Below are 27,964 nucleotides of genomic sequence, written 5' to 3'. Positions count from 1 at the left end.
TCCCTCACCCTCACAGTAAAGAATTTTTCCCTTGTGTTTCTTTGGAACCTCTTACGTTCCAGCTTGTACCCGTTGCCCCTTGTCCCATCATAGGACATCACTGAGAACAGCCTGGCTCCATCCTCCTGACACTCACCCTTCGAAGGTCAAGCAATGTGAAAGTACCAAAAAGCCATTTGGCGATGGGTAATGTGTCTCCTCTGCACTTCTGTTTCTACAAAGGTCATGATCACAGTAGAATCTTATCCTTACTTCAGCATGTATGTTACCCTGTCTCTTCTCTCCATAAACCCTGGCCTGACAGAAATTCTCTCACAACATTTTTAGCTCTGGTAAAAGAGGTAAAATTTTATTCCCACACTTTCAGATTCAAAGGATTAGAAGAAAGGTTCTACAAAGACTATTCTGGCCCCCCATATCTGAAATGGCAGGTGGGGTGAGTCTGTCCACACAAAAAGTCTGGCCAGAGGATCAAGTGTGGGTTGTACGGAGCTGCTCCCCAGCACTTAGCTGCTTCTTGGTCACACAGGCACACCATTTTTTCACATCGGTCTGTCAGGTTATCTGCAAAAGAAAATGTGAGCAGAGGATGAGAGATTCCATATCAGACAAAGGCAAGAAACAGTTTTAAGAGGAACAATTCCCTAATAAAGCCGTTCTTATGGAATAGAGGCTGTAAGAGTAGGAAGAGAGGACCAACATATCATGTTGTATGTGGATCTGACCCTCCTCTGTCCCGTCTCTGTCAGCAGGTCTGACCTTAACTATGACTTTAACTATAACAGCATCAGAAAGCAGCAGCTAAATGTGAATTGACAATACCTATCAAAATCTGCTCAGCACAGAATGCTCCCCACTTCTATAACTGTGTGAAGAATAGGGCTTTAGTTCAGTGGCTGAAGATTAAAAAGAAAAATTACTTTAGCTTAGCCTGAGCTAAAAATGTTCCATTTTCCCTCGGTCAGTCAGCTTTCCTTTTAACTCCTCCCTCTCCACATCAGACCAATTTCAAAAGAAAAAAAAAAAAGCTGCTTTGAAAGGAAGAGTCTCCCAGAGGGAGTTTGGAAACCTGAGGGCACCCACCAGGCATCCTTCACTCACGGTTCATGAGTTGCATTTACATCTCTCTGATCATGGCAGAGGAGCCAAGGAAGTCCACAGCATGGTCAGGAACCTGATTTTTATGAGTCAGAGGCTAATGAAGCTGATCGAAATCATATGTATGGAACTATTTATAATACAATTATATGACTACATGACTAGGAAAGGAACATCAAAGCAACTAACTCAGGTGGCTACATTGCAAATGATTGATTTTGGTTTAATGAACCCTCTTCCATCTATAAGGTGGATTAAATGCAGCCATTGGACTAATATTACCTTCAAAGCATGGTATCTTGTTTATTTGAGACTGTTGCTATAGGTTATCCAACACCAAACCCTGCGCTAGGTAAAGCTGAATGTGTGACTTCATACCACTGCACATGGGATTTGCTCCAAACCCAAATGCAATGAGCACAGTAATTTTCCTAGATTTCACTGGACTTTGCTGGATCAATCCTGTATCTGATATATAGGAAGAGCACATGCTCCTCCAGCTTTTCTGAAAAGAACCACATGTTCACCAGTAAAGAGTGTTTCAAGGAGTACTCTGTTTCAATGGAGTACTCTGTCGCTAAGGCCACTTTTTTTCTTAGCTACCAGTCTTGCTTGATTTTCTCCTTGCCCCTCTGCTGCTTGAGTTCTTCCTGTGCCTTGCCAATCACTGCTTGTCTAAAGCAAGTACGAGCCTCTGGCCTGGCAGTCATTTCTGTTAGAGGACAATGATTAGTTTTTTTGACCAGCCTTTTCTAGAGTCCAGATATTTATCAAATGGAATTCACTTACACGTGATGGCATATCTGAAGAACACAGGCTTGGCAGTGTTTTCATTCCCCCAAAAAAAACCTGCCTAACAGTAGTCAAAACTAATTTCTATTTAATTTGCCTGAAAATATCTGTGTTTATGACACAGTGCCAGGCAAAAGCAGTTATTTCCTCTTGTGTAGAAAGGAAAGTGCAAGCAGTTCGGCTTCTAATGTTTCTGGACATCACTACCCTAGGCCAAGCAAGCATGCCTGGAAATTTAACTCTTCATTCCTTTTGTTGGAATGGGGTCAGACTTACAACTTCTCACGTCAGCAAAACCTGCTGTGTGGTAGCCTGGGGTAGGAGAAGTGCCTTCAGAACACATTTCTATTGTTCCTCCCCACGGAGGATGTCAGGAGCAGTGAAGACTGTGGAGGGCTTGTGGCAACCAGTCAATGGATGCTTCTCAGGCCTTGCCTGGACATCAGTTAAGGAATTAATGGCATTTGTTTCACCGATGCTTGTTAAGTCAGAACCAACGCAGCCCAGCACATTTTCATGGGATATACATTGCACAGGGCTCAAATGTGTCATACCTCTCACATCCACAACTAAGATTGCTCTTTCAGAGCAAAAAGAAATAGAACCTTTTTTTTTTTTACCATTTCAAAACAGCTGGCAGAAAATGTCAACCAGTTTTGGACATTTGGGTAAGCAGGAAGGAGAGCAGTTATACATTAAAGCAATACATTCCTTAGCCAGTACTTTGTATCTAATAGTTTGTTCTGACACTTGGAAAAGAGCAACTGCAGATGTGTTCTGCTGGCACCTTGTATCTGCTGGCACATTTCCAGCTGCTGGAGAGGCTGAGGGTTGCACTGGTAGAATATGGTCTTCTGACAAGGTAGAAATAATACTTTCATGTTTGAGCTAGTAGCTTTGATGGTATGAGGGCAAGTTTTACTCTCACATGTTCCTTTTCAGACTTTCAAAGCGTTCTACAATGGTTTTCACCATCAGGGACTTTTTGGAGACTTAGAAATAGAAGTGACAAATTCTAAGACTCAAGTCATCTGGTGTATGTCAAAACAAACTGGTGTGAGCCACTGATGGGCTGTGACTGTGCAATTCAAGACCTTCTTGTCTGGGTACCAGCTGTAGAGCTGAGCACAGCCTACACTCTCTGTATGCCCACAACATTCGAGAGCATTTGACTCTTCAATGCACTTTCAAAATCCCCACTGGAGCCCTCAAGCTTTAGCTAAGAGTCCCACAACAGGCAAAGATGCAGGCTGGTACCCTATTTAACCTGTCTTATAGACATGTGTAATAGCATGGCTCCTCTCTAGCAGCGTATGATGGTAAGTAAAACAGTCAATGTTCCTGCTGGAGAGAGAGAGCCGAAACTGCCACAGAAAGAGCAGCTCTGCGGATGTGATCCCAGGCAGACCATTGCACAGCTTTGGGAAGGTATCAGTCAGGAGTAGGTGTGCTTCATGCAGGCAGACAGAGAGCTTCCAGAGAGGCATCTGCATCCTTGCCAAACTGAGATGGCTTGTTGAATCCATGGCCCCCACTCCTGCACTTCAGCCTAGGGAGCACTCAGATTACCCAAGACAGGTGATGTTACGTCTCCAGCCTTTCTCCTCCCGGCTTCAACTAGAGACTCTTTGCAAGCCTCTTGGAGATTCAGGTAAGTGATGGGAAGAGAGCTCAGAAGAGAACAGACATTTCTCAAAGCTGCTTTAAAACCATCTCAGCACATCCAAACCTACCTCTGAGGCCCACAGAGCTCTTAGGTCAGCCCATGAGCCCACAGAGGAGGCAGTGAAACAAACCCACCACGAGCAAGTATTTCCTTACTGCACTGCACGGTGTTCTTCTCACATGCCCACTGGTACCGCTGTGTCTTGGGGCTGCAGCCTTCCTTCTCTGCCTTGTCATAGCAGCAGTCATGCATGTGGCAACACCTGGGAGAGAATAACAGGTAGTTTGGCTTCAGGAGTCCTGCATGTTTTCCTCAGGCGTGCTTGCATGTACTCTAGGAGCACTCCACTCGTGCACTGCTTACAACAGTGTTTGCCCCATCCTATCAGTCAACTGTCTGTTGATGGGCTAAGTGTCCTGGCATCTCTTTGCCTCAGGAGTTCATTATTGCCATATTTGCTCCCAAGACCACCATGCTTCTTCCTCCAATCTTTTGCCCTCAGAAACGCAGGTCAACACATGGTAATCCCACTCACAGAAACAGAGCTGAAGTATTGTTATGAGGTGCATGACTGTGGCCAGCTGTCTTATGCTCAGACTCATCTCAGAATTTAATTTGGGATGTTAATTCCAAAGCATCTTCATCTTTTCAGATCACCTGGACCTGCCACGTGCTCTTTGGCCCATCCAGTTTCTGAGAGTTGGCTACAAACTCATCAGCCTTAACAGTAGGATTTATATCAGTTAACTTCAGATCTCTAAATATAAACATCTCCATTTAAGGCATTGATCTATGCTGTCTTTATGCATGTCTGGGACACAGTTCACATTATCAAGCTGAGGAGATCTAACGTAGGTGAAAAATATTGCATTTGAAAGTGTGATGACCATCTTCCTTGACCATAGACAGGGCTGAGGGTGACTATCGCAGCTGATGATACCTGTCCTACAGACTAGTCACTGAGATAATTCCCACTATCACTTAATTCAGATTTTACAGAAAACTTGACCCCACTTGAATTTTAGTCTGGTAGTTCAGTGACTTAAAACACACCAAGAAGACATTCAGCACTTAGCGAGGTTCTCTACCAAAGGCTGGTCAAGTAAGGATGCGAGATCAGAGGCTAGAGCCAGAAAGGAGTGAGCTTCTGCAGTTCCAGAAGCTCTCCCTGCAGGACCACTGGGACTTGACAGATAAACCACCCTGCTAATTGTGAAGCATGGAGGCACGCTGATCTTATGGGCCAATGAAGAGAAAACAGCTTTTAGAGAAGTTCTTGAGTCCTGGATGTGAATGTCTTCAAGATGTCTTCAGAAGGGAGCATGGCTGTCCTGGCTGTCTAAATCCCATTGAAGACCTTGATTGTTATCTTCAAGACCTGAGGCTGGCATATCTGAAAAGCCAACACAAGTCTGTGATGATGCACTCTGGGATCCACCATTGTATCCCTCTGGAAAAGTGAAAAAAAACCTTGCAAGAAGGATAAAGGTGCCTCCCAAAGGAAGCAGGGCTGCTAGTATCTTACCCAAAAGCTTGGGAACATCACAAACCTCATCACCCTCTGCTGCAGGAAGATTTTACCCTTTTAGAAATCGGCTTATAGATATGAGAGCTAGTGGGCTGTGTGAGGTGATGAAGCTCTGGGGAAAAAAAACACCACCAAACCAAAAAAAAAACCAAAACCAAGCACAAACAAGAAGATTCATCACTGATACAAACTCTAACAAAATGACAGAAACTAGATCACGTGAATCAGGTGAGAAAGACAACAGAATCAGACCAGTCAGATTGAATTCAGCCTTCAGGTAACCCCTGTGATTACACACAGGTTGAGTTTAGCCCAGTGTGATTTCCCTACTGACTGAGCTCCCGGTGAGCTTTGGCTTACTAGACAAAGTAACAATTTCATCCCACAGTGGAGTCTGCAAACCAAATGCCATTCTTTTTCCTCAGCTTGCAAAGATGAAACCTGCAGTGATTATGACCAGGTTACTCGTTGTACTGTGAAACCTAGAAATTTAAGTCAGCAGGAGACTAGTATCTCCCTTCATGCCACCCCCTCAAAGAACTTCAGAATAGGACTAAGCCCTATGGGATATACGTAGGATGAAGAATGTAGGCTGTATGTAGAATTTTCCCCATCAGGAGTTACAGCAATTGCTGTAATTTAAAAGACCTTATTCAGCTCACAGAACAATTTCCATTGGACATGACGGTAGGAACATGCCTTCGGTCAAATCTTTGGTGGTCCATTAGCACCTCACTCCTGGGCTCATCCTTAAGAGAAGTGAAAGGCCAAAAGAGAGAAGAATTTGCAGCCTTGTGGAAAGTGTGAACATCTTAGCTTTCTCCAAAATATGAGCCCGTATAAAATGTGCCATATGATGTGACTGGGACAGACTATGGCATTGAGCTACAACTGGGGCATGTGTCATCTGGAGGAGCTGATGTAGCTGAGGGCATCCTGGCTAACATACCTCAAGCCAGTTTCAGATGGCCCTGAAGCTGCAGCACAGTCTCAGATGGCAGAGTAGTCCCATCATGTGTGTCTCATGTATGGGACACAGAGCAGCAGAGGTCACAGTGGAGTGTCACTCACCAGGCTGAGATGAGACAGAAAGCCAGCTGTAGAAATTGTAGTTTATGAGGCCTGAAGAGTGAATCAGTAGTCACATCAGTAAAGTTGGTGTCAGTGATGAAGTGTGGGGAGGAGGAACTACATGAAGGTAGACAGGAAAAGATGGAGACAGAAGCCTGCAGGTCATGGGAATGAAACTGCTCTTCATGGAGACTCAGAGGGAACAAGAAGAGGCAGGAGAAGAGAGAACAGATTTTGAAGGGGACAAAAGATGGTCTGTGAATAAAGCAAGGACAAGCAAATGAGAACTAGAGAGGCAGGCTAGCTAGCTGTGAGAACTCACTGCTCCTTAGTGGGCTGGGTGAAATCAAGAGAGACTGCATAAATTCTGTAGGACTGCAGGATCTGGGACATAATTCTGTTTCTCCTTACACTGGTTCCCCTTGACGATACCCATAACTGCAGCAGGGTGGCATGTAGCTTACAACAAGAAGAAGCCACAAGACTGGTTCATACCTTACAAACACCTCTTTTAAAAGCTCTGAAAGAGGTATCTGATGCTTCCAACTGATGATTTCAAATTGTTAATTTCAGCTGCTCTGAAAGAACTGTCAGGGACTGAAAAGTGAGGAAATTTATTGTCCTTTGCCACCTTTGACAGTCACATCCTGCCTGGAAATGCCCTTTCCTGCACCTGGGTCAGAGTGTGCTGTGAAGTTTTTAATAACCAGCTAATACTTAGTTAGACCAATGCAAACAGCGAGACAACATTATGGCAGAGCACTGCTAAATTGATATGGAAAACAAATACTAACATGTCATCTAAAAAGTAAGATGTTGATTCCTCACATCTGGGCTACGAAACAGCCCTAATAGCTACAGACAGCTCCAGCTGGCCCTCAGGGTTCAGCTGGCCAGACCCCTGTTGAGCAAATGCCATTAAGATAAGAATTTGTCACTTTGTGTTTGTCACAGCCACTACTGCATGTCCTTTTGCTTTAAACCAAGGGAGGGGAAATTGTACTCTTCCCTATGAGTTTGCCAGGACTTAGAGGAGCCATATATGCCACTCTGCCTTCTATATTTGGTGTTTTCATCAAAATGCTGAGCACCTTTGAGTTCTGCTTTACAATGAGTTCTGCAGCAATCCCAGGGAAAAGAAAGGGGAACAAGAAACAAATGTTTTGGCTTTATGCCTTGACGTGATGGGCCTGTGAGAGTGGAACAAGAGGGAAAAGTTAGTTACTGGCAACTCCACACCAAAGTCAGTGAGTTAAATAAGTCTTATAAAAAGATCAACCACTCTTCCACTCTCTTCTTTTCCCTACAAAAGAGAGGTGCTTAGAAGCAATCTAGCCCTGTCTAGACAGAAGGACAGAATTACTCACAAGAAAGTTACTCCTTTTGTAAAGGTCTCAGAAACAAACCTAGAAGGGAGTGAGACATTTTAAGCAGTGCTTGTCACTCAAAGCCAGTAGTTTTGCCATTCCTTCTTTCATGTTTAGAACAGCAAATAATGGTCACTGTGACGGGCACAGGGTACTCTGTCACGTTGATTTTTGCAGTAGTTTGCACTAACAGGTATCAGGAAATTCCTTTAGGAAATATAAAATGGAAAATTTTAGGGCTAGATCGAGTAGGGGCATTGACAATTCTTCCTAGCCAAGAACCTAACTAAAAACATTTCTGGATGGCTTGGGTTTTTTGTTTTGTTTTGGGTGTTTTTAGTGTTTTTTGTTTTCCAGTCAAGCATTGCAACTAAAATATAACTAATGCACTTAAAGGTTCGAGCTTCCTTTCTACAAACTATCTGGTATTTTGAGGTATTTCCACTTGAAGAGTCTCATTTTCTGCTGTTAAGATAAAATCCACATCCCATGGAAATCAAACATATTTTTCTCTGTTTTTCAGGACTGCTGATCACTCGCATCTCCCAGAGTCACCTAAACTTGAAGTTCACCCAACATCTACGAAAAACAGTTTTTAAGGTGACTCCGCTCAGCCCTTCAGTAAAATAAATACTCCAAAAGAGTGAAGTTGTGTTTTACTTTAAAGACCTGATTATGACAGTTGATAAAAGGCTAACAAAAATAATAAACATGTTTACAGGGACTGCTGCAGGTGGTGGTAAGGAGATGCAGAGATATTACTGAAAACTAAAAGAAATCTCTACTCCTGAAAGCTATGACACTTTGCAGGCAGTTTTTATTTGTAACACTTAATATTGACTGTTTACATGAAAGGTTTCATAGGTGCAAACCAGGGATATGAAAAGAAGGCTTTGGAAGTGAAATATCTCGCTGCATTAATGAAGACATCTCCCCTAGTTTTGGGGAGCACTTTCCCTTTTATGCCCTCAGAGGAGGTAGCCTTTAACTTTGGCATCTTCCCTTTTTCTGTCCTGCAAATTCAGCAACAGCTTGGTTTTGTAACAATGTGTGAAACGTCTCCAGTGGCTGGATACCCTGGAAAGCTCAGTTTCTCGGGTGAGCTGCACACTGTCTTCACTCCTGATAAAAGCAGCACTTGTGTATTGGTAGCACCTGGCCTGTTGACTATAGATAAACAGATATGTGTGCTCTGTCTTTGAGGCTTAAAAACAGACAAGTCTGCAAATAAAAGGCTCAGAGTGAACAAGAGTCCATCAGAATGGAGATTTACTTGTATGCTAATCACAAAGTATAAGAAAGAAACCTTTGATTGCAACAACTCTTGGACTAATCGCTTTTAACTTCGGGAATAACAAGCACAGCACCTCCTCCACTAACAAAAAAGAGGGGAAATAACGCCATCCTCTTCCCCTGTTGTTCTTCTTTGATTCATTGTAAACTAACAGTCAAGGAAAGCAACAGGTTTGATTACTACTTGCAATGACTGTGATTTCTTCCAGACGATAAGCAGTAATATTCCCATCACTGCCATTTTCAGGACCTGGGTGAAATAACTCTCCATATACCTTGGTTCCTCCCCGTTTTCTCAGGCAGGGCTTTCTTTCTATGAGTAATGGTGCAGCTATTTTATGAAATCATACCCCGATTCTTCCTTTGCCCTCTGTCCTACAGAGCAGCAAGTCCCAAGAGCTCTGCTCTCATCCAGAAGATGGTTAAACCTTCATTCAAATTCCACATGATAAAAGGGTCCTCACTCACAATTCCCCAGTGCTGTTAACATAGTACTAAGTTCCCCCTCCATGAGACAGTAACAAGTCCATGCAGTCACACGAGCAGGAACAGAGGAGATTAGGGGGAGCTGCACCACTTCTGCATATATAGTTGAGGTTTTTCTTACCAGTCAGTTTTATCTTTAGGCCAGCCACGTCCCCCCAGTCCACAGTAACATCCATAGCCAATATATGCCAAGGGAGACCGTCCTGTGCCACACAATATAGCTCCAGCCAAATCGATGATTCCTCGGGTGTGCAGTGAGTGGGATTTTCCCAGAGCACCTTTCCAAACTGCAAAGACAGGGCATGGTGACACACAAGGGTTAAACACACCTGACATTGATTTTAATTAAAGTGCTTAAAGGGGGGATTTTTTTTGTCTTGTCTTGACTGGTTGATTAGATGCAGCCTTGACAATCAAATTAGCTATGACATTCAACCTGCAAAGGGGACTCTGCAGGGGCCTTACTTGTGGGCTGGGATAACCAGGAGGTAGATGTATTAGCAGAGAAGATGTAGAGGGCTGCAGAGGGAGCTCAATTCAAGCAAGTCTTTCTAGCTCTGGTGTGCTAGAATGTGATTGCAGCTAAATTGCACCTGAGAGCTGTATGCTATGTTTTGAACATCATGAAGCCCAAGCCATTAAGCTTTGCAGGGCCTGTGACAGCACCATGCAGAGCCACCTGGGCTTCACTGCACACCAAAGCTCCCAAAGCTGAGTAAGTTTACTGGCCAACCTGTGGTCTCAAGTGGGATGTGAAGCAGCAGAGGCAAAGCACACAACCAGACCTTACCTGGGCTCTACAGAAAAAAAACCTCGAGGTGTCTGTGTTGCCCAAGATATTATCTGTTATGTAAGTTTCCCCTGCTATTCCGTGTATTTTACCCATTCACCAGATGGCAAAAAGCTGTCAGTAATTTGCATGGAGAGATAGCTGGAAGTTCCTAAGCCTGTAAAGGTAAATTTTGTCAAGGATAGAGTGCCTGCAGTAGCCAAGATGTCTGTATGCTGGCTTTCTTTCGATCATTTGGAAGTGCTGGCAACACATTTGCTTCCCTTGGTACATTCCATCTAAATCATAACATCAAGTTGGCTGCATTAATTCGGGGGGGGGGGCGGGGAGAAGCCAAAGGGAGCTCTGTGTCAGCTGAAGTATGAGGATGGGATGACCACCCAAACCAATCTGGACACTGGTTTTGAGTTACAAGTCTTTCAAACAGCGTTGTGATTTCACATGTTAATTTACAACCTTTTCAGAAGCCACAGGCTGTACCTCGCAGCAACTGTTACGGAAACCAAGAATACCCTGCCCTTAATACTCCAACCACTGCTATGCTCAGCTGCAAATGCTGATACTTATCACACTAACGATAGTGACTGATAGGAGTATTTCTTGCTGGGTTTTATCATGAAGCACCAAGGGCGCTTAGCAGTGCTCCAACCCTGCACTGCAAAACCAATCACCAGTAGCATCAAACCTTTGAGACCGACTGCCTGACATATCCACTCATCCCACCCATGCACAGCTGCTCCAAAAGGCAAAGCCTGAGGAAATAGGGTGACTTTGCAGCATGCTTGGATGGAGAAGGATGTGATGCCTGGGAGCTGGGAATCCACCACCCGAGTTGCTTTGCCACCTGCCTTTGGATGTTGCAGCATGCTTGACTTCCTCAAAGTGCTGTGCAAATAGGGACTAATTAATCCTGTAAACCACCCTAGGGCTCAATACTATTATTAAAACAGTTGCTTTCCTTTTAAAACCTAGCCTCTAATCTCCTTGCTTGTGCCTCTCCCCACACCTCCCCGCCTGGCTTGTCCTCCTAGCCTGATCCAAACCCCAGGGAGGACAGGGAGGGTCTCTCCTCATGAAGGACAAGGCAGTGCTTTGCTCCCTCTCTGCAGCCTGAGCCCCCAGCAGGAATGAGCAATTTTCAGCACAGCAATTGGCATCTTGGGTTGTCCAGGTGCAGGGTTTTGCCTCCTTATGCTTCCCCAGGCATTCCTTGGGGATTAAATGCACATTCCAAAGTAACTGTGCTGCTCACCTAAACACTACTCAAGTGTTCAGCTTTCCTGCTAAAAACACATTAGGCAGGTGTTATTTGATGACCTAGTTCCCTTGTCTAAACAGTGAGGCTCAGGAGTTAGAAGGGAGCTCAGCTCTCAGCATCCCCAGGGGAAATCACGAGCTGTGAACTGCTCTGGATTTCAGGTTAAAAAAAAAAAATCATGCTTTTTCAACATGTTGAAGTTTGCAGACCCCAAAAAATGTTCCAACAGAGACAAAAACTTTCATTGTAGGCATTCAGGCCTCCCGAAAAGCAGCTTGCAGGTTTTTTAGCTGTCTTTCACTGACTTCTTAGGCCAGGACTGCTGGCTGGGCTTGGTCTGTTGAAAACAGCTGAGGCTGGTGTAAGGTAACTGCACCTCACCTAGAAGGAGAAAGGCCACTCTTTTTTTGAGGAGCTATCTCGGACGATCAAGGAACTGTAATTACAGTGCAGAGCTGCTCATGAAAGTGAAGAGAATGTCCCAAAGGGAAGTGAGTCTAAAAGACTCAGTGTACTTCGGGCTGCATGCTCTGCAAGAGCTTGACATAAAGTGGGCATCCAGGCAGCCTCTGATGTTCCTGTTGTGTTCTTTGAAGCTGGCTGGGTTTTGAGCTGACAGCAGGTCGCTGCAGCTGAGAGGTCAGCCCCAGCAAGTAAGTTTCAATATTCAGGTGCACAGCTAATAACTTTACCAACAGTTGAAACTGCTTTTCCTGTGCTGGGCAGCCAAGGCAAACGCAGATGGGAAAACCTTGAAAAAGTCTCCACAGTCTCCACTTGGCCACATGTCCCATTAGGAGCATGTCCAATCATTAGTTACAGTAGTAAAGGGGCACCTTAGCAGTAAGCATACCTGCAGGGAGGTGAGCAGAGGTGGCTCTGGCAACTGACACTTGCTATTTCCTGCCTAAACGGACTGTAGGTTAAAGCAAGGTTTCGTTTTCCTTTTAAAACTGTACCGCAGGTATAACCTCAGACCTTCCAGATCAGTGTTGTGTTGCCTCTGTCTGTGGAGGCTTTCTATCAGCTGATAGTTATGGCTTTTTTTTAACAGGCTTCTTAAAAATTATGTCAAATTCAGATGAATTGAAAGCTGCTTGCTCCACAGTCATTGGTGTAAAAAGAGGGTATTTCTAAGGAAAAATAATAAGGTAGCAGAAAACTATTCAAAGAGACAACGAGCCGGGTTTGTACAGCCGTAGCTACGCAAACGGGGAAGCAGGCAGGCAGCTGACACAGCCCCTCGCTGGGAAGTTGAGAACATTCGAGTGGCACTTCTTGTTCTCACGTGGCCAAACCCCACTGATGTGCAGCTGGCAAAGCTGGCGGCAAGGGGAGAGATTGTCCCGGGACAGGGGGAGGTATGTGGAGGGAGAGAGACCCAAAGGTGGTACTCACCTGCCTGAAGCAGCATCAGCATCATCAGCAGGCGAGAGCCCATGGCCAGGTGGCTCCAGTGCTGCTCCTGTACGCTGGGGCTGAGCTGCCGGGACAGTGGCAGCACCTCGTCGTGCTGCCAAGTAACAATCCTCGCAGGCCGCTGCTCCGGGGTTTATATATCCGTGGCTCCGCGCCCATCTGAAGTGAAACACCCTCTTCTGCGATGTCCCTGAGCCCCGACTCGTGCCCAGTCACCCCTTGCACTGGGCTACTTGCTGAGCAAGGAGTGGTAGGGAGAGGAGGGCTGGCTGTGTTTGCCCAGCATCGCCTTAGGGAAGGAGGGGAGGAGCTGCTGGAATGGCATTAGGCTGGCGGTCCCCTGGGCAGCCGGAGACACCCAGGCACTAAGCCGGGCTCCTCCTTTAAGCCGTTTGCTTACAGACCCTGGTTAACCTCCGAGTAGTTGCGGAAAAGGGAAGCCTGCAACTGGGCTTTCTGTGGCTTGGACTCGCAGCTGTGGCGTCCCCTTGGAAAGGTTTTTCTCTTTTTATAGATCCCTCTTTCCAGGCTAATTTTTTTTTAAAATATCATTTTATTTTAAGACTGATTATTTTTCATGTTAAAAAGAGACAAAGCTATAAAAAAACAACAGAAAGAATACTGTTAGCTGCAGGTATCTAATTATAAACTGACCAACAGAGCTAATTCTGAACCACGCCTGAGGGAAAATTACCCTCTCAGCCTGTTACTGCACCTGACCAAGACCAATTCATTTCTTGAAGACTTGTCAGTGTGTAAGTCCCACCTGCAGCAACAGCCCAGCAGTTGGGGACAGTGCCCCAGGGTCAGCCATGCTTTGCTCACTCCAGGCAGATGGATTGGCAAGGTGGCCTCCCCATCACGCAGCCCTCGCTTATCTGGGGCAGCAGGCAATGTGAATAGGAAAGATGGCCATAGTTATTTTGCCTTTTGGATTGAAACAGCTTCACCCAGCCCTTCAGGGCTTTAAAATCCCCACTTCTCTTGGAACAGCAGCCATCCATCCTCTCAGAGCCTAGACAGCTGCCCCTTCCCTCGTGTGGGCACAATGGGCAAGGCTGGCTGCTCTGCTGCGAGAGGAGTGGATGAAGGCTGCTTCCCCTGCACAGTCCCCACACAGGGCTGTCTCAGCAGTACCCATTGCCTGAGTTCCTCATGGTAAAGCTGTACCTCCCTTCTTAATGGCATGGTGTAAAATATTTGCTTGCTAAATATTGGTACTCGAATCAAAGGTCAGCACAAAGTCATTTGCAGGGCTCCCTTCTGCTGAGACCAGCCCTGAGTACAGCAGCCAGCACTCTTTGCCAAGCAAGTTTTCAAGAGAGAGTTTGTATGTTGTGCCTCTGATTCAGGGCAAAAGAGGCAGAAGAATTGGGTAAAACTCAAAGCATTTGTGATCCGGAAATCCTCTGTAATGGGCTGGGTGCTGGGAGCAGGAGAGGGAGGGGGGTGAGGTGAGCCCACCAGTCACCCAGCTGCTCCCTGCCCTAGGTCCTACACAGCATCAGAGGGGCCCAGGAGCTGCTGTGCAGCTCACACCCCATCCCTCGGAAACTCCCTTCAGTAATCATACATTTACTCAAGCAGTAACGCCAAATCCTATTTGTGTGAGCTGTTGCTGGCTAATATTTAACCGTAAGAATATAAGTTTGCAGAAGGAGGATGCTGGAGGGTGAGTGTGCTGTATGCAAGGGCTGTGTGGATGCAGGGCCTCAAAATGGGAAGTGCATGAAGAAAGCAGGCTGTGAAGCAGAGAGAGATCTGGGAGTCCTGGTGGACAGCAAACTGAACATGAGCCAGCAGTGTGCCCTCATGGCCAAGAAGGCCAATGGCATACTGGGATGCATCAGGAAGAGTGTGGCCAGCAGGTCAAGGGAGGTTCTTCTCCCCCTCTACTCTGCCCTGGTGAGGCCTCATCTGGAGTCCTGTGTCCAGTTCTGGGCTCCTCAGCTCAAGAGGGACAGGGAACTTCTGGATAGAGTCCAGCACAGGGACATCAAGATGATCAAGGGACTGGAGCATCCTCCTTATGAGGAAAGGCTGCAGGAACTGGGGCTGTTTAGTCTAGAGAAGAGGAGACTGAGAGGGGACCTCATTATAAATACGTAAAAGGTGAGTGTCAGGAGAATGGGGTGAGTCTTCTTTCTGTAGTGTCCAGTGACAGGACAAGAGGTAATGGAAAGAAGCTGGAGCACAAAAAGTTCCATTTAAACGTAAGAAAAACTGTTTCAGGTGAGGGAGGCCTGACACAGGGAGAGCGTGGAGTCTCATTCTCTGGAGGTTTTCAAAACCTACCTGGACACATTCCTGTGTGACCTGATCAAAGTGAAACTGCTTGAGCAGATGACTGGACTAGATGATCTCTAAAGGTCTCTTCCAACCCCTTACCATTCTGTGACTCTATCTATTATGCTCTTCAGAAGTATTCATTTCCTATTATGATCTGCTTGTAACTCCCTTTTTGCTGCAGAGTGAACAGTTGTTCCAATGCTTGGGAACAGACAGGGTCTTGTGGCTTCCAGAAACCATTGGGCTTTAGTGGACATCACATAACCTAGTGCATCTGTCAGGGCAATGGGCTCACAACTCCGAAAACATTTTTAAGACTGCAGTGTCCCTTGGCCATAGGTAGCCAGGACATCAGAAAGGCAGCATGCCCTAGCAATGTGGAGTGTGACATCATCATCTCCTGGGAGCATTGTCATCGGTGCAAACTAGCATCTGGGAGCATCTCCTTGGACCTGTGTTGAGCACTGCCTGTAGCGGTGCAAAGGGATGGGTGAAAACAGGCACAGGCTATCAGCTGGGCACCCTTAGAGAGTTGGCTTTCGTTTTAGAGCCCTGGTGATGTGTACAGTTTAAAATATTACCTGGTAAAATATATTACCAGAATTAAACTGCATCTAAAACAGAAACAGACAGAATAAAGACATCTTATTTAAATACTGATGTCACCTCAGGCTGCTTAGTTTATAAGACCTACCAAGAGGTTGGGCTGCTTCGTGTGATAGGAGGCCCAGGGAACACACGCACAAGACAGAAGTACACTCTGATATCCAAGACAAGTTGCTGAAATGCCTCTGGGTTCCCTGAAAAGGAATGGCTAACATAAACGTCTCTGTCCGTTTATCAGGAAACTGTGCCAGAGACAAAGCTGGAAGACCCATGACAACAGTTCATGAGTGACACCAAGATTCATGATAATCATGGAATCACAGAATGGTAGGGGTTGGAAGGGACCTTTAGAGATCATCTAGTCCAACCCCCCCTGCAGAAGCAGGTTCACCTAGTCAGGTGGCATAGGAACATGTCCAGGCGGGTCTTGAAAACCTCCAAGGAAGGAGCCTCCACAACTCCTCTGGGCAGCCTGTGCCAGGGCTCCATCACCTGAACAGTGAAATAGTTTTTTCTTATGTTTAAGTGGAACTTTTTGTGTTCCAGCTTCATCCCATTACCCCTTGTCCTGTTGCTAGCTACTATGGAAAAAAGGGATGTCCCAACCTCCTGACACCCACCCATCCAGACTCTGAAGCCAATAAAAATCCTTGTTTTGACGCGCCAGTGCTTTGCGGTCTGTTGTTTAAATTCATGGGCACTCCTCAACAGAATAAAATTACATTTTTCTCTTCTGATTGTAAAGATAATGTCAACAGAGGTGTGTTCATAGCTCCTCCTGGGAGACAGGGGAAGGGATGGTCTTGGGTGGGGAAGATGTAATACAGATCAGGAGCACATACAATTCTTATTCCACCTTTGCAATTACATTTCAAGCCTGACAACTCTAGACCACCCTTCTCGCTCAGCTTTGCCACTATTTTCTAGCATTGCCTGTCTATGTAGTCTAGTGTGCACTGCAATGTCCTTTGAATACAGTCAGCTTTACCTTCTCATTTCCCTGTTGCCCAGGCTTCATTTTCCTTCTGTTCATCTGCTAGAAGTTTTCCTGCTTCTGCACTTGCCATCTCACACCTCTCTCCCTCCACTCTTTGTCCCAACCTACCACTTTCACCTACATCATCATAAATAGCTTCAAGACTCACGCTGGTACTGCCTCAAGCCTCGAGTACCAACAGAGTACAAAGTGCTTTTCCACTGAAGGCCTCCATTCCTAAGAGCAGTCGCTCCAGTTTACATCATGGAACACTGGGGAGCTCTGAATCTTCCACTTTCAATAGGACAGGCAATTAGAGAGTTCCTGAAGAAGAGGGGATATACATTCCATTACCTTCCCTCCATTATCCAGGTTGCTTTATTAGGATGCACCCAGTGTACAGACTGCTGTCTTTTATATTTGACATCTGAGTATTTAGAGAAAGCCAACAATGGGCTACATTTTCGGTGGTGTGGCTACTCCCACAGGAAACACAAAGTCAAGCATTCCATGAAGGCACTACTATGATGACTCACAACCTACTTTCTTGTAGCCCTTATGAAAGCTGGCCTTGAGCTTAACTGCTGTAGATTTACTAGGAGAGGCGCTGGAAAACAAGGGTTTAGCTGCTCTCTTTCCTGGACATCAACCAGTGCTGCATATGGCAAGGTTTTAAGCATTCCATCTGCTGTTGGTCAGACCAGGGTTTTTAGTAACCCAGAGAGAAACATACAATTAAGCTTATATCAATTCAAGTACCCTACAGGGAAACTCTTCTTTCTTATTTCCCCAATCACAATCAGAATTATCAAGCCAGAGTTCATATACTGTAACTTACACAGTTCATATAGAGGCATAAAGTGGTAGGGGTTGGAAGGGACCTTTAGAGATCATCTAGTCCAATCCCCCTGCAGAAGCAGGTTCACCTAGATCAGGTCGCATAGGAACATTATTACCTCCTGGAAATTGTTGTCTTCTGGGCTTCTTACTTAGAAAAGGAAAAAAAACCCATTAAGACAGCAAAAAGAACTCCACCTATCAGGAGGAAGAGAGGACACGGCTCTGCAATTTGTTCTGCTGGGAAGGCAATGTTCTGAGCTGGTCACTTAAGTTTATGTTTCATCCCTGTCTGACCAGCCCCAAACTAAGGGCGTGTTACATAGATTATGTCTCATCTTCAGGTTGTGCTTGCAGTGGGTGAATGATCACATTTGCAGTCCCGGTGCTAATTCTTTTCTGCCTTACACGACAAGGACTTAAAAAGCCTGTACCAAGAACAGGTGAGGTGAAGGCTGGATGCTGCAGTGCTCTGAGGGCTGCATAGCTCAGTGCTTCATGCAACCAACAGCCCTTAAGCCACAGTGAGGAACTGCCAATGTGGAAGCTCCCAGCCTCATAGAGATCTCATCAACTCTCGGGAAAAATGCTTCTCTTGTGTTAAACAAACAATCCTGATGAGGCATTTTGGTTATGACTCCCTGTAATCTTTTGCTTCCAAGTACAGGAATATTTCAAGCTTTACTTGGCTCTCCTGCCTGTTTCTCAAATCAGTCCTAGTACTTCAGAGTTTTGAGACCACAATGAAGGAATAGATAACATAATTGTAATTTTATGTGCTAATTCGTCCTTAGAATGTTGTTGTTTGAGACACGGTGGAATGAGATAGTGGGCTGTTCCTGCTGAGATGCCGTATCACTTCATGGATGCCTGTCACTGCTTAGGAGTTCAGGAGTTCACCTAGTTCACCCAATTCACCCAGTGCACAAGGAAACCGCCTACAATAAAAGTGCTTGAACAGTTCATAGGAAAAAGATCTGCAATGATAAAGAAGTGGGTAAAATCATGCAGAGTGTTTTGGTCTTCTAGTCTGGGCAACAAAGAGGTCAACTCTACAATATAGGTCAACTCTCTATAGCCCTACATTCAACTCCAGTGCATTTTCACCCAGCTAAGCCACTCATCCTTCTTGCTTTGCTCCATTGTACATTTGGAAGCTGTGTACTTTCATAGTCTCTTTTTGCACGTGATCTCCATCACAGTCCTATTTACACAGTAAGCAGCATCCATCTCTGACTGAATATATTCTTCTCCTTCCAGTCAGCTTGGATATGTTGCAATTGGCTTCCAAACTCTCTAACATAAGAGCCACCAAAGGATTCAGTATCTTGATAAGCGATGCTATATTGGATACAAAGTGATATTTTGGGACATATGAGAAAATGAGGCTTCTTTTTTCTCCAGTCAGAAGAACAAATGTGAACACTGTTAAAGCTCATGCTGCTTTGCCTACTCACAATTTCTTCCTGACTTCTGCTTGGAAATCAGCTCACTGATATTTACTCCCAGTGGACTGAGAACATGGACCATTTGATCGGTGCTCAAATTCTCCTGTTGGGAAGGTAGCGTATTACAATATACAGACATATGGGCTTTTTGTGGTGACTTTTCCAGATGTTGCATCAGAGACCCTGGTGATGAGCAGCTCTGCCATGTCTTTCTAAACATTTTAGTGCTGCTTTGTTGGCTCCTTCTAGGAGACACAAGAAAAATTCACCCAGTTGTCCTCACAGTTGTACAACTTTTCATGTTAGATGACGTTCTAACATAACAGCTACTGTGCTGTGAGTGTTCATATATTTCCTAAATCAAACCAGCATCTTGGATGAGTTTTCTAGGACTATCGGAGCTGGTAGCCTAGCTTAATGTATTTCAGAACAAGGATTCTGTCTACTTGCTTATTTTTTTCTGTTTACTTTACGAGTACAGATTATTTGGGTTGTTTTTTCAGTAAGTACTCCAGAAAGCTCTGCTAGACACAAGCAGTCTACTTCTTGGAGTAACTTATCCAGGCGATGTTACTTGTTTCCTTTCCAAAAGTTTAATAGTTGTTTTTTTTGCAGCTTTGCTACAGAAGAGCCAAAGTCACATGCACGCTCTTCCAGTAGCGCTTGCCTTGTTTGTACTTCTCCCAAGGGCACCATTTGCCACTCGTTTAGTAAGTTTAGCTGTAAATAAATACGCTCATCAATCAAAATATACTTCTCAGTAATCTCTGTATTTTCTGATATTTTAACTTTTATACTTTTCCTTGGTATAGCAGTTTGGCTTTCCCTGACAGAGTGACAGTTAAGCCATTGTCTAGCTTTAATTTGGCTTGGCACATTAGCTAGCGGAGCACTAAGCACAACTTCACACATTCAACCACTGCCAAATTGCATGTTTAGTGCTTTGTTTCCTGTTTGTACAGGGAGCAGGTTTTTTTCTGACATGACTTAGTTTTTGCTTATCTGCACTATGCGAATGACAGATATGACCAAAATGTTGTGTTCTGAATCACTGCTTACTTTCTTTTGAAAGAAGTTTTTTCATTCATTTTCTTCTCTGCATATGTTTTTTTTTCTGGCTACAATGACTGTGAGATTAGGGAGAGGGCATCAAGTCTGAGGTTTTGCCCGTAGCTGTAGTTCTGTACTTGTGCATTTCTCTTTTTTGTTGTTGTTGTATATTCAGGGCTCCCCTGTGCTATTTGTTCAAGTATCTCTGTATCATCGTACAGAGCTTTAATTGGAAGCCTGATATTAACAGCCTAATGGCAGGGTTCTTTGCAAAGATGTAAGGATTGGAAATGTTCAACTGGCTGATACTTCCCCTTAACCAGTATTTTTGTAAGTCTTCATCGGATAAAGCTTTGGACAAGGTAAACTTGTCTACTTCAACACATTGACAATCTGCAAAGCAATGTAACCAAAGAGATTAAATGTGCTGGTGCAGTTATCTCTGGGAAGACATTTCTCTTACTTAGAAATACATACTAAGACCTTCTTTGCCTCAAAACCATCAAAAAACTCAAAACAAAACAAACCCCAAAAGACAAAAACCGCAACACGGTTTCAAAACAAATTCCCTGTACCACTGACTCTAGGTAAGCAACAAAGTCCCAGAGCTTCTCCTGGTTTTTCTTTAAGACTCAGGGCAAGACTTTGAAATAAAATTAACATCTAATACACTCAAATTTTTATTTAAAGCACTTAAGTGTGTGATCTGGTCATGCTGAACTCACAGCATTTCCTTGCAACTTTTAAAGATGAAAGTTACTGCATCAGCTTCGTATATCCACAGAGCACATCAAGTGCCTACCATCTTAGCATTGAGATGCTAGAGACTCTCTTCAAAATTGATCATTTCTACTTGGACCTGACTCTTCTCTCTTTGGGTTTAACTGCTCATAATTGTAATGTTCTCTTCTTGTTAAACTTTGTCACAATGAGAAGATTTGAGCACAGTTCAACCATGTGAGCTCGAAAGAGTTCAAAGAACTTACCTGAGAAAAGCCAGTCACGGGCTTATTTGTATTGAAAAAAAACCACAGATATAGAAAACACAGGGAAGCTCAAAAATGAAGCACTTCTGGTAACACATGATGAATTCAGACAGGGCAGAGTCTACTGCTGGAAGAACAGTATGATGAGAAACCAATATTTTCTACTGAAAGATAATTAAGTCTGTCTTAGAAACCAGTAACAAGGAAGAAAATTGCCTAAATAACCTCTTTTTCACTGACAAATTTCAAAGCAGCTTTTAGGGAACCAGCTGGCAAATACTTCTGTGTGAACAAGCTCAAGAAGAATACTCAGAACAGTTATTAAATGTATCACTAACATGAGACTGTCTTCCCTCCCACAATGCCAGAAGGAATATCAGCTTTATAATTTGCAATTCAGACTTACTTTCCAAATCTTGCTTTTGTCAAGTTCTCTGCTATCTCTAATTTCTGGTGCCTTCCTTTACTGCTCCATCACTTGATGTCTGTTTCTATGTCAGCCTGTTGAACATCAACAATGCCCCAAATATTAAGAAGCTATCAGCTCCCTCCTGGCATCTCCTGGGGTGAAGATGACCCAGAGTAGGGAGCGTAACAGAAGCAGGCAGCTGGCAGGAACAAGAAATCCTTCAGCCCAGAGTGCACTATGTAAATCTTTTACTGCAAATTAAGGTTTCTCATTTTGTAAACACTGGATGTACCAGAACTTAAAACATAAGCTGAGCACCTGGTAGAGCAGACCCAACAGCATCCAGGCCACGTTAAAAAATGTACCAACACTTTAAAGGCATTCATGGCCATGGCTGCATGGCCTAACTAACCTTCCTGTGCCTAACACTTCCAATTAGCTGGCTTTAGGCTTCCAGATGCACTCAACTGAGTGTATTAACAAGGAAGGATGTGAACAGACTTAAGGTCCTCTTGAGTAGGGCCCAATGTGCCTCTGAAGAGAGTAGTTAGCTTATTGTGGTAAAAGAGGCTATGACAGAGAAAGACTGGAGAGGGGAGAACCTGTGAAGGAGCTGGAAGAAGGAAGCAAGAAGACAGAGAGGGGAAATGACATGTCTGTTGCCTGGATGATGACACTTCTGCCAGCTCACAAAGGTAGCTGGAGGTCAAATACAACTATCTACTCTGGAACAGCTTTGGCTTCCTCTCCCCCTAAAGCTCCCAGTAGAGGACAGCCACAGCTGCCACGGCTTCCTCTTCAGCTCCCTCTGAGGGACTCTCATTTCCCATTGCGGCCCATACCCCACTCACAGCTCCTCCTGCCTCACCTCCAAATTCAGCACTGGGAGACTGGGGTGACTCGGCCAGCAGCATCACGCTACTGACACCATTTGTGACGTCCTCATCAGCTTTGAGTGGTTAATCGCTTCACAGACTCATGCAGTTCTAGCACTGGACAAACTCTGTGGGTTTATTGCACTGAGTTCTGTTGTTTGGTGAGGAAGTAAACCATGAAAATGCAAATCAAAATGCAAATCAAAAGTAGCTAGTTGAATAGACTGGGTGCAAGACAAAAGGGATTTGTTTGCAAAAGAAACTACTGCAACAACCCCAAAGCCACTTGGAAAGAAGCGCCTGTTTCTGGTGATGATGAACTCCACCCTTTGCTCAAGCAAAATAACTCAATGAGGGTGTGATAAATTACTTGAGTAAAGTCACTGGGATCACAATATCATCCCCTCAAGTAGTTTGTTTAGGGAACCAGGAGTGGTAAGGGAGCATGGTCCAGTGCAGAGCTGAGAACCAGGAAGAGGCTGTAGGACCAGTTCTCCATCACCTGTAGCCAGGAAGGCTCTGGCAGAGCTGAGGCATCACAGAAAATTAGCACCTGCTCTGCACTGCCATTCCAGCACACTCCTGGCCTCATCCAGACAGAGATTTATGTTTACCCAAGATGCACATCAGTTTGGTGATTAACTTGTGGATTAAATCAACAATTAAGTCAACATCAGTGTAAACATATCGGATAGTCAGCTTTGGCGCTCTTCACATGTGTTTGTAAAAATCCTCTGATAATGAGGGAGGTTTGTCAGTGAATTTACATAGAAACCATTTAACATAAAAATGTATTGCCATGGCCACTTAACCAACAGCTTCAGTTGTAGAGAAACGTCTCAATCAAATTAGATCAAGGAGCAAGATGTTCTTGGCCTCAGAGAAAGAAAAAAACCCATAATCAGCACAGTACTGATTTGGTAGCTCAGCCCAAGAGTATACTGATGGCATATCATGGCTGGACACTGCTGGGAAAGGCTCTCATGGCATTCACCAGACAGTGAGAAGGACACCTGAAACTAACACTTTCAACTGACACAAATCTCCACCACTGAGCTTGTGGGTACAGAAACATAAGCTGCAGTCCCTCCACTGGGAAGGGTCTTCCTTGGTTCCTCCAGGCAGACAGCTGAGGATGGTTCCTCCACAAAGAGACCACGTGCTGCTTCTTCACAGGGCTCTTCCATCTTCCTAACAACGGAGGCATTGTAGTGCAAACCCTTTCATCATGAGGATGATAAAACGTGAAGTTACCATGGTGACTGGTCCACAACCATGGCTCAGTCAAGTTAATGTGCAGCAAAACACATGTGTTAAGCTGTAGAAGCTAAATGGAAAAAGGACTGATCTTAAAGGTCTAGACACGTGGTAGGTCCTAACATAGGACAGACTAACAAATCCTTGCTAACAAAACTCTCTGGAAACACTTTCTCATCATTTACTTTCTCTTTTTTTGTGTAAAGCTGTTAAGGATGTTTGGATCAAGCTTATTTTTAACAAGTACTCCAAATTATTTTTAAGATGAGCTTGTCCGATATTGAGAACATGCTCAAATTATAGATGTAATGGGTAGTTCCATTAAAAAGTTATGTATGTAAGGGTTTCCTCTAAGATGGTAAGAGAAAATACAACAGTAGGTTATCTTCTTTGCAAACCTCAATCTCAAAAAAAGGATAAAATTCTAAAACCATTCAATGTAAGAGACACTTGAAAATTAGAGGCAGATAAAAGCCTTGAGAAAGCTGGAAAAAGAAAGACTATCTAAAAGCAATCACTAGATTACCTTTTAGGGGGGTTCTGATTAGGTAATAATTAATTTTCATTAAACACAAGGTTCTAGTTTTCTTGAGAGCTTTCACCTCAGAAAACCTAAGGCTAGAGAGATACTTGGGTCCTCTACAAAAATTAACTATCACCTGCACATAGAAAGCATAGAGCACAGAGACATCTGACACTCATTGCTCTAATCAATAAATAAAACAGTGTACTCGTGGTTAACCTTAGAAGGGGATGTAGGAGGAGAGAGAGGAGCGAAATACATTAATTTAGAAGAGAATTTAGAAGGAGAGAGAAAGGAGCAAAATACATTAATTGCTGTCAGATTTCTTTTCAGTGGTCACTGGTTTGTATAAAGGCTTGCCATGTATCAGTAGGCAGAGAGGTGCTTGTTAAGTGTAATTTTGCATATTACAGCCTTCCAGTTACAGGGTATCCATTCTTCCACTGTCATCTGTCTGAACCAGAACTTGAACAAAGGCTTCACTTTGCACTCTGTAGCTTTGAAAGTTGTAGTTTTAAAAATATAGGGCAAGAATAATATTCTACAGCAGCAGAGGAGTTAGCAGTAAACATGCAAACTTTTGTTCCTTTCCTCTTAGAAAATGGGTTATAAAGAGGTTGTATATAAGGAAACTCTAGCTATTCTTGAGGAAATGGGGAGAAAAAATAAGAAAAGAAGCTTCAAGATGTTATCTTCTGTCTGCTGAGATACACAGTCCACTCAAGCAGGAAATACACACAGATAGAGGTGGACAGTCAGTCCGAGATGTAACGATGACAAGCTGCTGATATTTCAAAACTTCTCTTTGAATGGCAGGTGCTGCCTGAGTGCAGACAAGGTTAACAAACAGGAAAGAGCTTTTCAGAAGTCACAGCCTTCAGTTACAGAACTACACCACCACTGTAAGAGACAGACAGAGAGCTGCTACAGAACTGGGTGTGAACCATCAGTGACAAAGAACAGAACAAAAACTGCTCCCAACCAACCAAAAAAAAATCCCCCCTGAACGCCTTCCTTAAAACTCATTTCAGAGTATTTGAGATGAAGGCAGAGGAGGCATTCATTACCACTCTAACAAAAACAGACCTTCCATGAGGAAAGGACCACCTGGCCACCATACAATCCAGAGGGAAAACTGGACCACCACACATAGTTTCCAGCATGAAAACAGATTAGAAGAGCCTCTTGGGTCATCCAAGACTCTGCTATCACTTGCACACACATATTCCTTTTACAACTGGTGAACTGGCTCCTTTACATGAGAAAGCAGGGGTTTGCTCTATACTGCTTTTTTATAAAGTAAGGAAAAGGGATTGACCGTTCTCTTGTTTTCAGCAATCTCTCCTCTAACATCAGTGGCAACTGTCTTTAGAGCCACAATAATAAAACCCCTCTTCACAGCCTCACTGACCAGCCATTCTCAGAGTTATTTGGAGCAAGGGGAGAGGACAGTGAAAACATCACTTTGGGGAAAAAAATCAGAAGCTGATGCCTAGACTAAATGCTTCACAGCTCTGTGCAGCTTTCTGCTAGTCCTGCTTTCCTCATGGATTCAGAGTGTTGGCATGAAAACAAGCCCAAGCCTGTGAAGAAGAAACACTGTCATATAGGGGCATATTTGAAGGACAAATTCAGCTTGCCTGCCTCACATTGGAGGAACAGAACCATTATGAGCTTCTCTTAAGCAGGAAAAGAGAATTGAGCCACTTGCTTAGGCCACCAGTGTGACAGGGCCATGGTTGAGCAAGAAGGTGTTGGAGGTGGAGGAGCAGTGTGTAGGCTTTGCTCTGCTGCCTACACAGCAGCATATGGGCAGCACAGGCTGGAATGGTATTCCTCCTCCACAGCGCAGTGGAGAACAGTTTCACAGTGCAGAACAGCACCTTCCACTCCTTCGGACTCAATTTGAGGCTTGCATGTCCTAGTACTTCTGACAAATGAGGAGCAAGACAAGCTGAGCAGTTAGGCCTTGTCTGCCAAAGTCAGAGATAAGTAGAGACTCTGAAAAAGCACCGTATCAGTACACATCAGTGGCACAGATTTTCATTTACTCTCAGATACTACATGAGTACCACATTCCCTCTCACAGGGTTAGAATTGGCCCAGACATTACAGGGAGGGAAAGAAGATGTTTAGAAGGAAAGGTGAAAGATTACTCAACAGCAAGAAAAAGAGAATGGTCTTGCACGGCCCACCACTGTTTTAGTCATCCTAGTTTTTATCACCATCCTTGCTTCCTTTTGTAAAGATTCTGTGGATGATACTAATAAAAGAAGTAGGCTGATTCCTACTGCACACAATAAAATAACATAAACAGATATCCCTGATCTTCAGAGAACTCATGACTAGGGCTGTTTGCTGACCCAGCAAAAGGACAAAAGTGTAAAAAACAACAGCCATGAGATGTGATACGAAAATGCCTATTTCTGTGTCATTCTCATCAACAGTATCACAGAATCACATCACAAAATGTTGGGGGTTGGAAGAGTCCATTAGAGATCATCAAGTCCAACCCCCTGCTCAAGCAGGTCCACCTAGATCAGGTCACACAGGAACACATCCAGGTGGGTTTGAAAATCTCCAGAGAAGAAGACTCCACATCCTCCCTGGGCAGCCTGTGCCAGGGCTCCCTCACCTGATCAGGAAAGTCTCCTTGTGTTTTAGAGAAACTTTGTGTTACTGCTTTTGTCCATTACACCTTGCCCTGTCACTTAAGACAACAAAAAAAGTGTCACCCCATACTCTGTTAATGAGGTCCCCCCTCAGTCTCCTCCAAGCTGAACAGCCCCCATTCCCACACCCTTTCCTCATGAGGAAGATCATAGAATTGTAGAATGGTAGGGGGTTAGGAGGGACCTTCAGAGATCATCCAGTCCAGCCCCTCTTCAGAAGCAGGGTCACCTAGATCAGATGGCATAGGAACATGTCCAGGCGGGTCTTGAAAGCCTCCAAGGAGGAGACTCCACAATCCCTCTGGGCAGCCTGTGCCAGGGCTCCCTCACCTGAACAGTGAAATATTTAATATCTTATATTTAATATCTTATATTTAAGTGGAACTTTTTGTGTTGCAGCTTCATCCCATTACCCATTGTCCTGTTGCTAGCTGCTATAGAAAAAAGGGATGCCCCAACCTCCTGATACCCACCTGTCATGGTTTGACATGACAGCCTTTTCTGGTAAGGGGGAAGGGGCTGTAAAGATTGCTCCTGTAAGAAGTTGCGCACAACTCTCCCCGGCTCTGAGCCAGACCCACTTCTGGGGCTGAGCCAATTAGACACCTCCACAATCACTTTTTAAGAAGAAGCCAGAAGGGGAGGTTTCTTCCTCCATCTTTTTTCCTTCTTCTGCCCTTTTTCTTCTTCTTTCTGGTTGGTGGTGGTGCAAGGGGTAGGAACAGTGAGAGAAACAACCATGCGGACTCCAAGGTCAATGATGAAAGAGAGGAGGAGGTGTGCTGGAGCAGAGACTCCCCTGCATTCTATCGAGAGAACTGGTGAAGCTGAGATTTATTTTCATTTCTTTAAAGACCCCGCATCGGCGGTAGAGACTCATTTTGACAATGAGCCCACATCAGGGGCAGCGATTCACTTCATTAAAGGCCCCGAGCCAGGGACAGGGACTATGGCCGGAGGAGGCCGTGTCCCGAGGAAGGGACCCAATATCCACACCTGTAACTGTGGGGAGGAACCCATGACAAAGCAGCTCATTAAACTTATGCCCAGAAGAGGCCTTGTCCCGAGAGAGGGATCCTGCAACTGCAGAAACTGCAACCGTGGTGAAGAATCCACGCCAGAGATATTCATCAAGGACTGCGTCCCGTGTGAGGGAACCTGTATCGGCAGAAGCCGCAGCTGCTGGGAACAACCCACACCAGAGAAGTTTGTTAAGGACTGTGTTCTGGGGTAGGAACCCCGTGTTGGAGCAGGGGAAGAATGCCAGG

At 44.6% G+C, this 27,964-nt stretch overlaps 1 protein-coding gene across 2 annotated transcripts; it reads right to left on the bottom strand.

The window, feature by feature from the left end:
* Positions 1-359: 359 nt before the first annotated feature.
* On the bottom strand, positions 360-13,037 carry LOC104562743 (phospholipase A2-like). 2 transcript variants are annotated; one of them, XM_061988715.1, is made up of 4 exons: positions 12,748-13,037; positions 9,423-9,588; positions 3,691-3,818; positions 360-564 (listed from the first exon to the last, which is right to left on the bottom strand). In XM_061988715.1, exons 1-4 carry the CDS (start codon positions 12,788-12,790, stop codon positions 401-403), a joined length of 501 nt encoding a protein of 166 aa, XP_061844699.1. In that variant the 5' UTR covers positions 12,791-13,037; the 3' UTR covers positions 360-400. The 2 variants fall into 2 exon arrangements, with proteins under 2 accessions (XP_061844699.1, XP_061844700.1); XM_061988716.1 differs by having other exon boundaries at positions 3,712-3,818.
* Positions 13,038-27,964: the final 14,927 nt, after the last annotated feature.

The sequence above is a fragment of the Colius striatus genome, chromosome 1, assembly GCF_028858725.1.
Source record: "Colius striatus isolate bColStr4 chromosome 1, bColStr4.1.hap1, whole genome shotgun sequence".
Classification (NCBI taxonomy): domain Eukaryota; kingdom Metazoa; phylum Chordata; class Aves; order Coliiformes; family Coliidae; genus Colius; species Colius striatus.
The sequence above is the reverse complement of the archived record's forward strand: the minus strand, read 5'-3'. Positions and strand labels throughout refer to the sequence as shown.

Coding starts and splice junctions, on each gene's coding strand:
- LOC104562743 (XM_061988715.1), bottom strand. CDS start 12,790: ATGGGCTCTCGCCTGCTGATGATGCTGATGCTGCTTCAGGCAG. Junction 3,819..9,422: donor CCTAAAGATAAAACTGACTG/GTAAGAAAAACC, acceptor ATTCTCTCCCAG/GTGTTGCCACATGCATGACT. Junction 565..3,690: donor TAAGGAAATACTTGCTCGTG/GTGGGTTTGTTT, acceptor TTTCTTTTGCAG/ATAACCTGACAGACCGATGT.